The sequence below is a fragment of the Pongo abelii genome, chromosome 1 (assembly GCF_028885655.2).
Source record: "Pongo abelii isolate AG06213 chromosome 1, NHGRI_mPonAbe1-v2.0_pri, whole genome shotgun sequence".
NCBI lineage: Eukaryota > Metazoa > Chordata > Mammalia > Primates > Hominidae > Pongo > Pongo abelii.
Genome location: NC_071985.2, coordinates 180,845,830 through 180,862,012, shown reverse-complemented (window position 1 = coordinate 180,862,012; position 16,183 = coordinate 180,845,830). Strand labels below are relative to the sequence as shown.

General features: G+C 42.7%; 1 protein-coding gene across 2 annotated transcripts in view; it reads right to left on the bottom strand.

The window, feature by feature from the left end:
- ORC1 (origin recognition complex subunit 1) overlaps positions 1 to 16,183 on the bottom strand; it is a 31,420-nt gene that overhangs the window by 14,936 nt on the left and 301 nt on the right. Inside the window, exons 2-8 of one of the 2 annotated variants that reach the window (XM_024238021.3) lie at positions 14,244 to 14,343; positions 13,477 to 13,604; positions 9,795 to 9,973; positions 8,157 to 8,475; positions 5,729 to 6,083; positions 1,498 to 1,602; positions 723 to 918 (exon numbers count right to left, since the gene is read on the bottom strand). In XM_024238021.3, coding sequence (XP_024093789.1) covers positions 723 to 918; positions 1,498 to 1,602; positions 5,729 to 6,083; positions 8,157 to 8,475; positions 9,795 to 9,973; positions 13,477 to 13,604; positions 14,244 to 14,338 — 1,377 coding nt within the window. In that variant the 5' untranslated portion in view covers positions 14,339 to 14,343. The remainder of the gene's footprint in view (positions 1 to 722; positions 919 to 1,497; positions 1,603 to 5,728; positions 6,084 to 8,156; positions 8,476 to 9,794; positions 9,974 to 13,476; positions 13,605 to 14,243; positions 14,344 to 16,183) is intronic. The other variant, XM_024238028.3, reaches the window with a different exon arrangement.

Below are 16,183 nucleotides of genomic sequence, written 5' to 3'. Positions count from 1 at the left end.
AGTGCTGGGATTACAGGCGTGAGCCACCGTGCCCAGTCAAGATTTTTCTTTGATTTCAACCCAAGCCAAATCACATCTTCTTATGGAAAAATGGACATCAGCTTTAGAAAGTCTTCTAATTAAGATTTCTCAATTGTGTTCCAAAGAATAAGATGCTCTGTCAATTTAACTTTAATTCAAACATTTCTCAAGCACATTCGAACATGAGAAGATCCTGATCTGAATACCTTTTCGGTGTTCTGCGAAAGTTCCACAGGAAGCAGAAAAGATGTCCATTGATCTCCTCCTTCCATCTGGCTGTGACACGATTTGTTACCAATATGTAAATAGCACTCCCGGTTTCTCAGGCGTATCAAGTGGGACAACAAAGCTAACACCACAGCTCAGTGGCTGTACATGCGATACCCACTCTGCCAGTGCTCCGTGGGAAATGCAAAGAGGAGTGGGTCTTGTACTTACTTCCCTCAGGAAGTTCAGCTCTTGGCCATCTGATTCTGTACCGTAAAAGGGACTTACCTCAAAAATCACTCTCTACTAGATTCATTTTCAGTCCTAGTGTTCACTTAGGTCCCTTTCTCCATGAATATTCCACAAAGAATAGCATTGAATATAACAGACCTGTCCTCAGATTCCAGCTGTTACTAATCTGTGACCTCAGCATTTGTAACTTTTAAACTAAGAGAGGGATGCTTCAATGGGAAGTAAACCTAGAAGAACCTTACCCTTTTCTTTGGCACCTTCGTGGGGGTATGTGAGGATGATTTCAAGGAAGATCGCAGGTTCCTAGACACAGTTCTGGGTGTTCTCCTTGGAAGGGGTGGTGTAGAAGCCTCTTCGTCGTCACTGCTAGAGTCTGAAATCTCTGCTGCTGGCAGAATCTCTTTCTCTTCTTGGTCACTTTTACTATTACCTAGAAACCTGAATGGTAGGGACATATTTTTTGATACTCAGTGTTCAAGTCTAAATAAGAAGAACTCTATAACATTAGGGTGGATTACAAGTGTTGCAGGGTCCCTCCTATGACCAGGCAACATGGGTGCTTGCTACCAAGACACTCTGTTAGGAGCGTTATTTATATTATCTCATTAAACCCCTCAACAACTTTATGACATGTATATTATTATATTTTGTAGATGAGGAATTTCAGGCTTAGAAAGGTAATTTTGCCTTCCCAAGGTTATACAGATGGTAAATGACAAAGCCCAGGTTCAAATCCAGATCTGTCAGAATCCAAGTTCCTGCTCTTAGGCACCCCATCCCACCACCAGTCTTGCTGGACATGATGATTAGGGATGGGAGCCACCTAAGCCCAGGAAGTATTTCTTGCCCCTTCAAACTAAGACAATTATTTGAAACTTAACATAATTCCAGACATGCTAGGTAAATGGTCAATTTTGATGGAGTGGCAAATAAACAGTATAAGAGGCTTTAAGAGATAAGATTATAGATATCAGAGATGGCAGCAATGTTTCTCTGCCTGCCAAGGAGTAGTCTTACCGAAGCTGCTGCCTAATCCGGTTCATAGTCAAGACAGAACTCTTTCTGCGGATACGACGGGGAGTAGAGGTGGTTTCATTCTGAGCTTCTGCTTCTTTTGCATCCCTACAAGAAATCACAGCGAGGTCATGGGAAGCAGTTTTGGATACCAGAGTGTACAAAAGGCACTAGAAGATAGTCAAGTGGCCTGATTGGCTCCAAGTCTTGTTATATATACTTTGAAAAGAGCAAAACTTTCTTTTTGCTAAAAAGTTGGCAAAAAATTATAACTAAAAAGTTATAATTGAAGCTTGACTCAAACCCAGAGTTCAAAGTCTGCCTTAAGCTTATTTAAATTAGACTCACCACCTCCCCAACTAGAGACCAAAACATACTACTCCCAGGGAGAGGTGCTTGTCCTTTTTTGTGTCTGATGCATGCATGAATTTATTATCCACACAGGCTCAAGGTTAGCAGAAATGCAGCTATATATTCAATATAAAGCATTTATTGAGCAACCTATTATGGAACAGGTGCTGAAGTTTCTAGGTGGCAAATACTACAAATTGTAACTTCTGGCTTGTCGCATTTTTATTTGTACAGCAAAGTTTGTTCTAAATGTCTTATCTTTTTGTACAGTTTGTATTTGAGAATAGTCTCCAGTTAAAAAATGAGTCCTAGCCAGAGCAATCAGAAAAGAGAAAGAAATAAAGGGCATCCGAATTAAAAAAGAGCATGTCAAACTGTTAATGTGCACCAATGATATGATCATATACCTAGAAAACCCTGAAGACTCATCCAAAAAGGTCCTAGATCTGATACATTGCTGAAAGAAATCACAGATGACACAAACAAATGGAAACACATCCCATGCCCATGGATGGGTAGAATCAATATTGTGTAAATGACCACACTGCAAAAGCAATCTACAGATTCAACATATTCAGTGCAATTCCCATAAAAATACTATCATCATTCTTCACAGAACTAGAAAAAACAATACTAAAATTCATATAGACCAAAAAAGAAAGCCTGCATAGACAAAGCAATACTAAGCAAAAAGAAAAATCTGGAGGCATCACATTAGCTGACTTCAAACTATAACTTCAAGGATATAGTTAGCAAAACAACATGGTACTGGTATAAAAATAGGCACGTAGACCAACGGAACATAACAGAGAACCCAGAAATAAAGCCAAATACTTATAGCTGACTGATCTTCGACAAAGCAAACAAAAACATAAAGTGGGAAAAAGACACCCTGTTCAACAAATGGTGCTGGAATAATTGGCAAGCCACATGTAGAAGAATGAAACTGGGGCTGGCCATGGTGGCTCACGCCTGTAATCCCAGCACTTTGGCAGGCCGACGTGGGTGGACCACCTAAGGTCTGGAGTTTGAGATCAGCCTGGCCAACACGGTGAAACCCTGTCTCTACTAAAAATACAAAAATGGGAAGCCGAGGTGGGTGGATCACCTGAGGTCAGGAGTTTGAGATCAGCCTGGCCAACACAGTGAAACCCTGTCTCTACTAAAAAATACAAAAAATTAGCTGGGCATGGTGGCAGGTGCCTGTAATCCCAGCTACTCCGGAGGCTGAGGCAGGAGAATCGCTTGAACCCAGGAGGCGGAGGTTGCAGTAATCCGAGATCGTGCCATTGCACTCCAGCCTGGACAACGAGAGCAAAACTCTTGTCTCCAAAAAAAAAGAAAAAAAAAAAAGAAGAAAAAGAAAGAAACTGGATCCTCATCTCTCATCTTATACAAAAATCAACTCAAGATGGATCAGAGACTTAATCTAAAACCTGAAACCATAAAAAATCTAGAAGATAACGGGCAGGCGCAGTGGCTGTAATCCCAGTACTTTGGGAGGCTGAGGCAGGTGGATCACAAGGTCAGGAGTTCGAGACCAGCCTGGCCAATATGGTGAAACCCCGTCTCTACTAAAAATACAAAGTTAGCCAGGCGTAGTGGCTCGCGCTGGTAGTCCCGGCTACTCGGGAGGCTGAGGCAGAAGAATTGCTTGAACCCAGGAGGCAGAGGTTGCAGTGAGCTGAGATCATGCCACAGCACTCCAGCCTGGGTGTCAGAGAGAGTGAGACTCCATCTCAAAAAAAAAAAAAAAATCTAGATAATAACATTGGAAAAAGTCTTCTAGACATTGTTAGGCAAAGAATTCATGACTTAGAACCCAAAAGCAAATGCAACAAAAACAACAATAAATAAATGGGACCTAATGATACTAAAAAGCTTCTGCACAGCAAAAGAAATAATCAGCAGACTATAAACAAACAACCCATAGAGTGGGAGAAAATATTTGCAAACTATGCATCCAACAAAGGACAAATATCCAGAATCTACAAGGAACTAAAACAAATCAGCAAGAAAAAAACAAATAATCCCATCAAAAAGTGAGCAAAGAGCCAGGTGCGGTGGCTCACGCCTGTAATCCCAGCACTCTGGGAGGCTGAGATGGGTGGATCACTTGAGATCAGGAGTTCGAGACTAGCCTAGCCAACATGGTGAAATCCTGCCTCTACTAAAATATAAAAATTAGTCGGGCGTTGTGGTGAGTGCCTATAGTCCCAGCTACTCAGGAGGCTGAGGCAGGAGAATTGCTTGAACCCAGGAGGCAGAGATTGTAGTGAGCCAAGATCGCACCACTGCACTCTAGCCTGGGCAACAGAGCAAGACTCCTGCTCAAAAAAAAAAAAAAAGGTAAAAAAAAGTAGGCAAAGGACATGAATAGACAATTCACAAAAGAAGATATAGAAACAGCCAGCAAACATATGAAAAAATATTCAACAGCACTAATTATCAGGGAAACGCAAACTAAAACCACAATGAAATACCACCTTATTCCTGTTAGAACGGCCATAATTTAAAAAATCAAAAAATAATAGATGTTGGTGTGGATGTGGTGAAAAGGGAACACTTCTTTTTTTTTTTTTTTTTTTTTGAGACAGAGTCTCGCTCTGTCGCCCAGGCTGGAGTGCAGTGGCGCAATCTTCGCTCACTGCAAACTCCACCTCCTGGGTTCGAGGCACTCTCCTGCCTCAGCCTCCCAAGTAGCTGGGACCACAGGTGCCCACCACCACGCCTGGCTAATTTTTTGTGTTTTAGTAGAGATGGGGTTTCACCGTGTTAGCCAGGATGGTCTCGATCTCCTGACCTCGTGATCCGCCCGCCTCGGCCTCCCAAAGTGCTAGGATTACAGGCGTAAGCCACCGCGCCCAGCCAGAAAAGGGAACACTTCTACAATGCTGGTGGGAATGTAAACTTGTACAACCACTATAGAAAACAGTGTGGAGACTCCTTAAATAACTAAAAGTAGATCTACCACTTGATTCAGCAATCCCACTCCTGGGTATCTACCCAAAGGAAAAGAAGTTATTATATTAAAAAAAACACACATGCATACGCATGTTTATAGCAGCACAATTTGCAATTGCAAAAATATGGAACCAGCCTAAATACCCATCAACCAACGAGTGGATAAAGAAAGTGTGGTATATATTTACTATGGAATACTACTCAGCCATAAAACAATGAAATAATGGCACTTTCAGCAACTTGGATGGAGATGAGACCATTATTCTAAGTGAAGTGACTTGGGAATGGAAAACCAAATATCATATGTTCTCACTTATAAGTGGGAGCTAAGCTATGAGGATGCAAAGGCATAAGAATGATATAAGGGACTTTGGGGACTCAGGGGGAAGGGTGGAAGGGGGGTGAGAGATAAAAGACTACATATAGGGTACAATGTACACTGGTCAGGTGACAGGTGCACCAAAACCTCAGAAATCACCACTTAAGAACTTATCCATGTAACCAAAGACCACCTGTTCCCCAAAAACTATTGAAATAAAATTAAACAACAACAATGAAAAACTGCTTTAAAAATGACTGTTAAAGTGTGGCAAAAAGCCACAGGAACTAATGAAATCCCAAACTGGATAGCAATGCAGGTTTGGGAAGTTATCTTCTATAGCAATGATCCCCAAATAACAGCTTGGTACACTGGAATCATCTGAAGAGCATTTCCAAATACAGATTCCTAGGACCAGTGCTTGGAGTCTGACTCACTAGGTGTGGGAAGAGGCCTAGAAATCTGTATTTTAAGAAAGCTCCCCAATACTTCTGTGACATAGGTTTTTCAACTACTGTTCTAACTTTTTTGACTATGACCCACACACTTCACATGATGTGAAGGATTTCAATTTGCTCTGTGGGTAATGTCCCTGGTCACCTCTTTTTGATGTTTTCTGGTTTCAGAATCACGGATGGCACCACTGAAGATCTCTGTCCCCCACTGATAGGGGTAAGTGTTCTCTCCTCTCTAATGTCTATGGTTTTCAAAGCTGGAATTCGGGTTCTCAGGATTACGCAACATTCAGGTGAAGCCTTCTTGTCATCCTCAGTATAAGAGAGTCCAGTCTCTCTGGTTTTCTCTGGGGCTTTCAGAGCTGGAGACAAGGTTTGAAGTTTATCAGGCTGAGATCTCTTAGAAGGTGAGGTGATCTCCGAGAAGGCCACTCTCCGTTTTATTCTTCCTGGAGAATCCAAGGAGGCACATGAAGTCTGCTGGGACATCTGAGGGTTACCTAAGCCCAAGAGAAATCACCACAATGTGTAAATTTTTTACCTAACAACATACAAACCTACAATCTCATCACAGCCAAATTCAGCCACTGAGTTATATGTAAAACAGGAATTATCTATATTTTTAATCATTCTAGGCTTTCTTTCTCCAGCCCAGGTAGCTCTAATAATTTTTCATCTCTCACCTAAATTTTAGGAGTGATTTTCCTAGTTAGAACCATAAGTCAACTTTTAAGTCAGCTTTTGCAGATAAATGGAGTGTTCTCTCATCTCTAACAGGTTTCCCTGAAATAACCTATCAGAACAGTGGGTCTCAATCAGGGGTGACATTGCACGCCTTCAACCCTAACTCAATGACATTTGAAGAAATTTATACTAGAGATGCTATCAAGTAACAATGAGGCCTAGATTTTTCTTAACCCAGATTATATCTGCCAATGGAGAGAAGTGGAGTTCCTGGGGACAATCCACTGGGTTCTGTGAACACACAAAACTGTGTGGAATTGCTCCCTCCTCACGAGGACCACAGCACCAAGGACCCCAGCTGCTCATTGGCAGATACCAACTGAAAAAGGCAGGCATGTGCTAGAGGCTGAGGTTAAACAAAAGCTGAATGAGGCTCAATCCTGGTTCCAACACAAAAAACACTCTAGTCTAACAGATGATATACATGACTGCCTATTATATTATATAAAGTGAAATAAGTGTCCAGAAGCACCTGAGTGCTCATAAAGATGGCTTTTGAGATATACCTTGAAAGAAAGGTAAAATTTCAACAGAGTTGAAAGAGGAAGAAGAGGGGACATATGAGGACCTAAGGAAAAAAAAAAAAAAAAGAAAAACCCTCTCGTTTCTTTCTTTTTTCTTTTTTTCTGAGACAGAGTCTTGCTCTGTTGCTCAGGCTGGAGTGCAATAGCGTGATCTCAGCTCACTGCAACGTGTGCCTCCCAGGTTCAAGCGATTCTCCTGCCTTAGCCTCCCGAGTAGCTGGGATTACAGGCATGCGCTGCCACCCCTGGCTAATTTTTTGCATTTTTAGTAGAGACGGGGTTTCATCATGTTGGCCAGGTTGGTCTCAAATGCCTGACCTCAGTTGATCCACCCGCTTCAGCCTCCAAAAGTGTTGGGATTACAGGTGTGAGCCACTATGCCCAGTCACCCCCTTTATTTCTGAAGGTGATATTACAGATTAGTTAATATTTGTGCTGCATTTTCTAAATGTTTTATAGATTTACATTCAGCTCCTAAAACACATACTGTACTATAGAGCTATCAAGAATATAAGTAACTTATACTTGAACTTGACACCTACACAAAAAATTCAAAAAAGGATGAATGACTACGACAAGATGAGGATGAGCTCTCAGAAAGGCTGTGGAGTGAGTTTCAGATACATTGTAAGGGGAAAAAGCAAGTTGGAAAAGAATATATCCAGTATGCTACCCTTTTGGTAAGAAAACGAAAAATAAAAATATATGTGTGTCTGTATATAGGTATACATATATGTATACATATCTGCTGATTTTTCCAAAACGAAACATACAAAAGATAAACCAGAAAGTGAAACAATTAATTAACATATAGAAGGTGGGGTAAGCAGGGTGGGAGGGCAAGGAAAGGAATAGTGCTTTTCTGGGTACATTTAAGTAGTTTTGACTTGAATGATATTAATGTTTCACATATTTAAAACATTAAATTAAAAAAGGCAAGAAGTCCTAAAATTAAACACAAACTTTGATAGTTGGGCATGGTGGCTCATGCCTGTAATCCCAGCACTTTGGGAGGCCAAGGCGGGTGGATCACTTGAGCCCAGGAGTTTGAGACCAGCCTGGGCAACATGGCAAGACCCTCTTGCTACAAAAAATTAAAATAAAATTAGCCAGGCATAGTGGTATGCACTTGTAGTCCCAGCTACTTGGGAGACTGAGGCAGGAGGATTGCTTGAGCATGATCACTTGAATTCCAGGCTATAGTGCACTGTGATCACTAACTCAATACTTTCCCATAAATTAACATTTTTATCACATAACCCTTTAGCCCCAGTATTGCCCACTGTGATCCATTCCACAACTTACTGCCAAGCTCCAGCCTCTTTCTGGCTCTTGGGGTAAGAGGATGGGTAGGAGTTTGGCGCGATTTGGAGGCAGAGTGCCTTGATTCAATCCTTTTGGCCACATGTTCTGCTGGGGTCCAAGAAGGGCTTTCTGCACTCTTACTCTTGGCTCTCACGGGTTTCTGGCACTTGGCTGCACTCTCTTGTGGTTTATTCAACTCTGCAAATAGTTCTGAGGAAAGTGGCCTGAACTTCTTCTCATTCCAGGATAGTTTCACAAAGAGTGTCTTCTCATTTTTCAGATTCGTCGGTACCACATCCTTTGGGGCTAAAGGTATCACCTGAGTTTAGGAAGTACAGATAAGTAGGAAGACATGAGCCCCAAGACAGCCAAGGAGTATTCCATCAGAGCTACAATTAAAAACATTTAAGTCCACATCTGTACTTAAAATGTTACCTTTCCAATCTAAAGACTCATAGACATGGCATAGCATATTGCTAGAAAAGCACATAATAATGAATATTTACTGAGTATTTACTCATTTAATCATTAATGGCTTTAAAGACATCAATGAAATAAATAAATTATTCCTTTCATTTCATTTTAAAAATGTTTATTGTTCATCTCTCAATTCCTATTATTATCACCCTAGTTCAAATATGCATCCTCTCACTCCTGGGTTATTTTCACAGATTCCTCCTAGCTGATATTCTTATACCCTACCATTGCTTTCTTTTCCAGTCCATTCTGTTCACCTATGCCAAGTTTCCCCACAAACTTATCTAAACATGCTCCCCTGCTCAACAGCCAATAATGGCTCCCACTGTAGCAAGACCAAATTACTTAATTTTTCAATGCCTTCTAAGATCTGGCCTCATTTTACCTACAGAGTGCGCAATACTCCTTGAAGAGGTCTTGTCACAGTCCTGCTATTCCCACCACTGTGCTCCTGCCCAGATGCCCCAAGCCCTGTGCCTCTCCGCGTATACTCATCCTGCTGCCTCAACTTTTGCATCTGCCTCACACTCCTTTAGCTTTCTCTCCTTCACTCATTTAACTCAAAGATAAATTAAGATAATCATGCCAGACGAGAGTCTCTACCCTAACGCTCAATGAACCACATAATCAGCATATAACCACACCTCACATCACAACCTAATCCCATGTTGGGGAGCCTGAAGTCACTTCAGGAAAAACTCATAACCAGTGACTTACTTCAGCCTGCAAACCAGCCGCTCATTAGCACCTGATTTATTAAGAAATCCTGTCATACAAATTTGTCTGTAGCAACTAGCACTCTTTGTACTGATTTACTCAAGGTGCAGTCTTCGTTTAAGCCAGCATATTCAGCCTCACAATGCTTTATGCATGCCACAGTCATAGCTAAATATAACATCCCCCTGAGATACATCTGCTAATTCCTGTTCATCCCTCAGGTCACAACCCAAATGTCACTTCTTGTAGGAGGCTCCTAACACATGATATGTGCTCTCAATAAATATCTGTTGAGATGAAACAGACAGGCAAGCACAGAAGATGACAGGAAATAATGCATTCCCCATGGGGTATTAGAGCCGGTAATATTTCTGGGGTCATGAAGTTCAGGAGGCAGAGAGAAATAAGCTTCAAGGTAGAACCAAGGATTGTGGCGTCACCTACCCGAACAAGGCCAATGATGGTCTCTGCATTAATGTTGCTGTCACAGGCCGGGTAATCATACCAGAATATTTCCTGTGCACCAGGCTTCCGGCCCAACAAATGCCGTTTACAGGCAGGGACTTCACAGAATCGGACAAACCACTGTACTCGAGCACGTTTCTTAGGAGGAGGATCAGAATCTAGAAAGAATTCGGTGGAAAGGGAAAGGTTAAGACAACTCAAGGACACTTTACTGAGCAATTCCTATGTGCCAGACACTGTGCTTAGCCCTTGACATGTGTGGTTTTGTTTTTTGTTTTGTTTTGTCTTTTGTTTTTTGAGACAGAGTCTCTGTCACCCAGGCTGGAGTGCAGTGGCCCCATCTTGGCTCACTGCAACCTCTGCCTCCTGGGTTAAAGTGATTCTGCTGCCTCAGCCTCCTGAGTAGCTGGGATCACAGGCACCTGCCATCCTACCCGGCTAATTTTTGTATTTTCAGTAGAGACGAGGTCTCACCATGTTGGCCAGGCTGGTCTAAAACTCGTGACCTCATGTGATCTGCCTACCTTGGCCTCCCAAAGTGCTGGAATTACAGGCATGAGCCACCACCTCCGGCCAACTTTTTTTTTTTTTTTTTTTTGTGACGGAGTCTTGCTCTGTCCCCCAGGCTGGAGTGCAGTGGTGTGATCTCGGCTCACTGCAACCTCTGCCTCCCTGGTTCAGGAGATTCTCCTGGCTCAACCTCCCGAGTAGCTGGGACCACAGCCCTGTGCCACCCACGCCCAGCTAATTTTTATATTTTTAGTAGAGATGGGGTTTCACCATGTTGGCCAGGCTGGTCTCAAACTCTTGACCTCAAGTTATCCGCCCGCCTTGGCCTCTCAAAGTGCTGGAATTACAGGCATGAGCCACCATGCCTGGCCCAACATGTGTTATCTTTTATTTTTTTTGAGACGGAGTCTCACTCTGTCACCTGGACTGGAGTGCAGTGGTTTGATCTTGGCTCACTGCAAGCTCCACCTCCCAGGTTCACACCATTCTCCTGCCTCAGCCTCCCAAGTAGCTGGGATTACAGGCGCCCGCCATCACGCCCGGCTAATTTTTTTTTTGTATTTTTAGTAGAGACGGGGTTTCGCCGTGTTAGCCAGGACGGTATCAATCTCCTGACCTCGTGATCTGCCTGCCTCGGCCTCCCAAAGTGCTGGGATTACAGGCATGAGCCACCACACCCGGCCGATCCTTAATCCTTCTAATAACCCTACAAGGTAGGTACTACAGCTATCCCCCTTTTCAGGCAAAGAAATCAAGTGATGGGGACCTTAAAGAGTTTGTCAAAGGTCACATGACCAACTGCAGCAATCTAATTCCAGCCCACACACCCGCTCTTCTGGGATTGCTCCATTTCCTAATGGTGCTATCAGCCGGCAAAGGAATGACAAAAAGGCCTCTGAGAGGAGCTACTCTAAACACAGGCAATGAACAAATAAATATCAGTGACTATAAAGACAGCATCAAACAGCAGCAAAACAAAAATCCTAGCAAGAATTATAGCATCAGGCTGGGTGCAGTGGCTCATGTCTGTAATCACAGTACTCTGGGAGGCCAAGGCAGGCGGATCACTTGAGGTCAGGAGTTGGAGACCAGCCTGCCCAACATGGTGAGACCTCATCTCTGCTAAAAATACAAAAAATTGTCCAGGCGCGGCGGCTCACACCTGTAATCCCAGCACTTTGGGAGGCTGAGGCGGGAGGATCATGAGGTCAGCAGCTCGAGACCATCCTGGCTAACACGATGAAACCCTGTCTCTACTAAAAATACAAAAAATTAGCCGGGCATGGTGGCGGGTGCCTGTAGTCTCAGCTACTCGGGAGGCTGAGGCAGGAGAATGGCTTGAACCCGGGAGGCAGAGCTTGCAGTGCGCCGAGATGACACCACTGCACTCCAGACTGGGCGACCCAGCAAGACTCTGTCTCAAAAAAAAAAAAAAAGAAAGAAAAAGAAAATTAGCTGGGCATGGTGGCAGGTGCCTGTCATCCCAGCTACTTGGGAGGCTGAGGCAGGAGAATTGCTTAAACCCAGGAGGTTGAGGCTGCATGAGCTGAGATTGTGCCACTGCACTCCAGTCTGGGCAACACAGCAAGATTCTGTCTCGCACACACACACACACACACACACACACAAAAGAATTACAGCATCAACCACTGAGATGACTTCTGGCAAATGCTTGCAATCTTCACCTTTATTATTACAGCATACGATTAGTATCACTCCATACCAGCAACAGCGCCAACCGAAAGAACACTCATTAGCGCCATCATCATCATCATCTCTTCCCTTCTTAGCTTTCTTCAGAGAAAGACTAAAGCCATCAAATGGAGCACCAAGAGAGATTCTAGAATCTATACACTCAAGCCCATGATTCTGATGTGCTGCCTCTACTGGACATTAGTTTGATGAGGTTTTTCTCCATACTTCAAAGTATGTCAAAGAGAAAGTATGTCAAAAATCCCCCTTATCTATGGTGCAGTACTCTCCCCTTATCTGCTGAGGGTATGCACCAAAACCAGTAGATGCTTGAACCTGCAGATACTGCCACTAACCCTGTATATGCTATGATTTTTCCTACACATACATACTGTACAGCACGGATACACTGGACAAAGGGATGACTCACATTCCAGGTGGGACAGCGTGAGATTTCACCACATTATTCACAATGGCACACAATTAAAAGCTTATGACTTGTTTTTTTCTGTAATTTTCCATTTAATATTTTTGGACTATGGTTGTTGTCAGGTAACTGAAATCGCAGAAGGTGAAACCACGGATAAGGGGGACTATAGCAATATAAAACATCTTTATCCACTCAGTCTATCAGTTCCTTCTCTTGCGCATACAGACTACTACAGGATTACCTAATGACCATGCCCTTCTTCTGTCTCTTGAACGAGGCAGTTTTAGATAGTTTCAAATTGCTATCTTCCTAATCCTCCTTGTGGAGCTGTGCCCTGCTCCCACATTTCTGTGCTCTCCTCTTGTTTTGCAGAGGGTTAGAAGGTCAGCAAATCAGCTAAGGCTTTCAATGTGGGCTTGTAGGCTCTGGTTGATGCCACCTTCCCTTTTGTTCCTCCAGCCTAGGGGCAGCAGTGGCTTCCTGCACTTACTCATCTCTGGGAAATGTCTCCTTTTCTTCTAGCCTTTTCAACACTAACACGCAAGTTCCTCTGGGTAAAATATCTTAAGTGTTTTTGTTTTCCCTGACTGAAACCCCAATTGCTACACCTTCCAAGTCCAACTTACCTCTTCACTTGTAATGAAGTAGCACTTGCAAAATATATTACTAACCTTCATGCCAAAACTAAAGGACACATCTCTATGATAGTGCAAATTACCTGTTTTTTCCTTCTCCCTTTCCCCCAAATTCATCCATTCTCTCCATCCCCCCCAATTCTGCCTTAATAGCCATGCTTACTCCCCAAAATCATGAAAAAGTTAAATTATTGAGCCTTCCAGTTCCATTTTACTCAATACTGCTTTGGTGAGTAAAGAAATTTTCTAGATGGAAGAAGATGCAGCTAGTTCTTATGTGATCCCACCTCAGTCTAATGTGCCCTGCACACTGCTGTGAACAAAAGAATCCACAATCTCCCCCTCCCAATCATTCATGACAAGGAACAGTTTATTATTCCAGTCCCAAACTCACCATCTTCGAACAACTCAAGCAATTTAGCAACATACGGGTTTTCATCATCATCCCCTTCAATCAACACAAACTGTCCAATCTGGATGTGAATCTCGGTGGAACAACCTTCTGTTTTCACACACATTTCTCTAGGAAGTATCAGAGAAGCACATTAGGAAATAACTTAAAGTGGGTCAAGCTCTTCAGATCCCCTGGGCACAAAGGAGAGGGCTCTCCAATCCTGATTTCTTTCTGCTGAACAACTGTCCTACTGGGAAACCAATTCGCCCAGTTATATTTAAGAATAGGCAAAATGGGTTGAATGAATTGTTTTAGCTGAGTAATGAATCCAAAGGTCTTATTATGAACTCTAATTCCTCTCAGTTATTGACAAAGAACAACAAATGCTTCCCACAACAAATGTTTCCCAAGGCTGTCAAGCTGCCCAGTAACAATGTCAAACTGTCAGAGATCTCCAGGGCTGGGAAAGACATAGTAAAAACATCTATCATCTCGTTTTCATCAAAAGTTATATAGAACTCACCTTAAATAGATATGACATTATCCTACATACAAAATTTTATGAGCCTGCCATAATTTTGCTCCATCACTAACTGCTATATTTATCCCACCAACTTCTTGCATCAAACAAAACCCTCCTTACGATCAGTTCTAATCTCCTGTTCATTCATCGTCAAACTGTAGTAATTAGAACAGGCTAGATACAAGACGACTGTTTAGCTTGAGAAGCTGTATTTCCAGGACAACCAAAGGACCCCATCACTCACCTATAGGTTTGGTAGCGCAGTTTTCGATCCAACGAGGGCCTGCCAACCCATGAATAAGTTTTTCTGGTCTTCAGCCTTGTGGGGTAGTGTGCCATGGCTTCTGTGGAAGAGTCCAAACTCTGAGTTACCATGATAAATATTTGGTATTTATCTGATGGATTCTAAGACATAGTCAGTCCCTGCCTTCAAATGAGGTCAGACTTATCTTCTGCCCCTGCTACACTCCCATACATTTTAGACTAAGAAAACATTTTATTTGAAGTCATGGTCTATGAAGATTACACACAGGCAATTTAGTATCATCTGTGTCCATCTTGTACTATGTCATATCTCTTCCCATCCAGGAAAACAGAAAGGTCAATTTCTAAGAAATGAAACTATAACATTTAGAAATACTAGGAATAAGGCAGAACAATAGGTGTAAAACATCTAACAAAGTGAAATTAAAAGACAGTGATACAGGGGTTGTAAATGTCTTCATGACACTTATAAAATGCACACAAGGATAAAACAGAAATACAAAGGCTGGGCGCAGTGGCTCACGCCTGTACTCCCAGCATTTTGAGAGGCTGAGGTGGGTGGATCACCTGAGGTCAGGAGTTTGGGACCAGCCTGGCCAACATGGTGAAACCCCGTCTCTACTCAAAATACAAAAATCAGGTGGGCGTGGTGGCAGGCGAATCACTTGAACCTGGGAGGTGGAGGTTGCAGTGAGCCGAGATCACAACACTGCACTCTAATCTGGGTGACAGAGCGGAACTCTGTCTCAAAACAAAAAAAGAAAAGAAGATGTTATTATCACTTCAAGGTGATAACTTGTCCTATCTTATACAGGATAGCACAGCCTTAACTCAAACCCCGAAAAGCCAGATTGCAATTACTGTGCTCTTAACTACTTCACCTTACAACACACTGTGTGAAACTGGATAATGTTAATATGTAACAGAGAGCTTGCTTTTGGTGTACTTATTACAATAAATCAGGCTTCCCAGCCACTGACTGAGCATTTGCTTACCCACAAAATGGAGAAAATAGAATCTTCCGTTTATTCAACCAATATTTATTAAGTACCCATCGTGTGCCAGGCACTATTTTAGGATAATGGAAGATTAAGTGAAAAAATGCAAAATGGTAAATCCACTTTCGCACTACCTTAATCCCTTGCATTTATTTGTAAGGTACAGTGGTTTTATTTATTAAGTATCATTTGATGAATATTATGGAACTAACATATAATTCAAGCAAAATTTTGCATTCAATTTTGGCAGATTCACAAACCTCCTAAAGTCCACATATTGCCCTCCATTAAAGTTAAAAACTGTTGCAAAGGGACTTAAACCATTGTGTCATATTGGAAACTCCTTTGGCATTTCCAGCCCACCTAACACAGCAGAGACGAGGGTACTATTATTCATGTGTTACAGACAACTAGAATCGTATCTAATCATTGCAGTTTCACAAATAGACCAGGATAAGAATGCTTTTTCCAACTGTCACAGCAGAAGACTCTTCAATTCTGGGGTTAGACAAGAGACGTAGAAAGGGGGCCACCAGACTTCTCTTCTGAAAAGAAGGTGAATGACAGACAGCCCAGCAGTTAGGAGCTCATCTGAAAAAAAGATCTGGGTAGAAGCCCAGACTGCTTAGTCACGAAAAGCGACCTAAGACACGTCCCTCTCTGGGCGCAATTTGCTACATCCGTAAAATGGGGTAATAACCTCTGCTCCGCCTTCCCTGTAGTGATTCCTACACTATAGCTCAAAGGACGAAATAAGTAGAGTACTTTACAAATGCAGATGGAGGGAAAGTCATCACTGAGCCTCAGGGTGCGGAGGGCAGGAATGCTCCTGCTTCTCGGCTGTTGGCTTCCGCCTTCCCCCCTGCAAACTCAGTTCCCTGCGGCGCGGGAAGCCTTTTAGGAATCGGAGTGTGGAACAGAG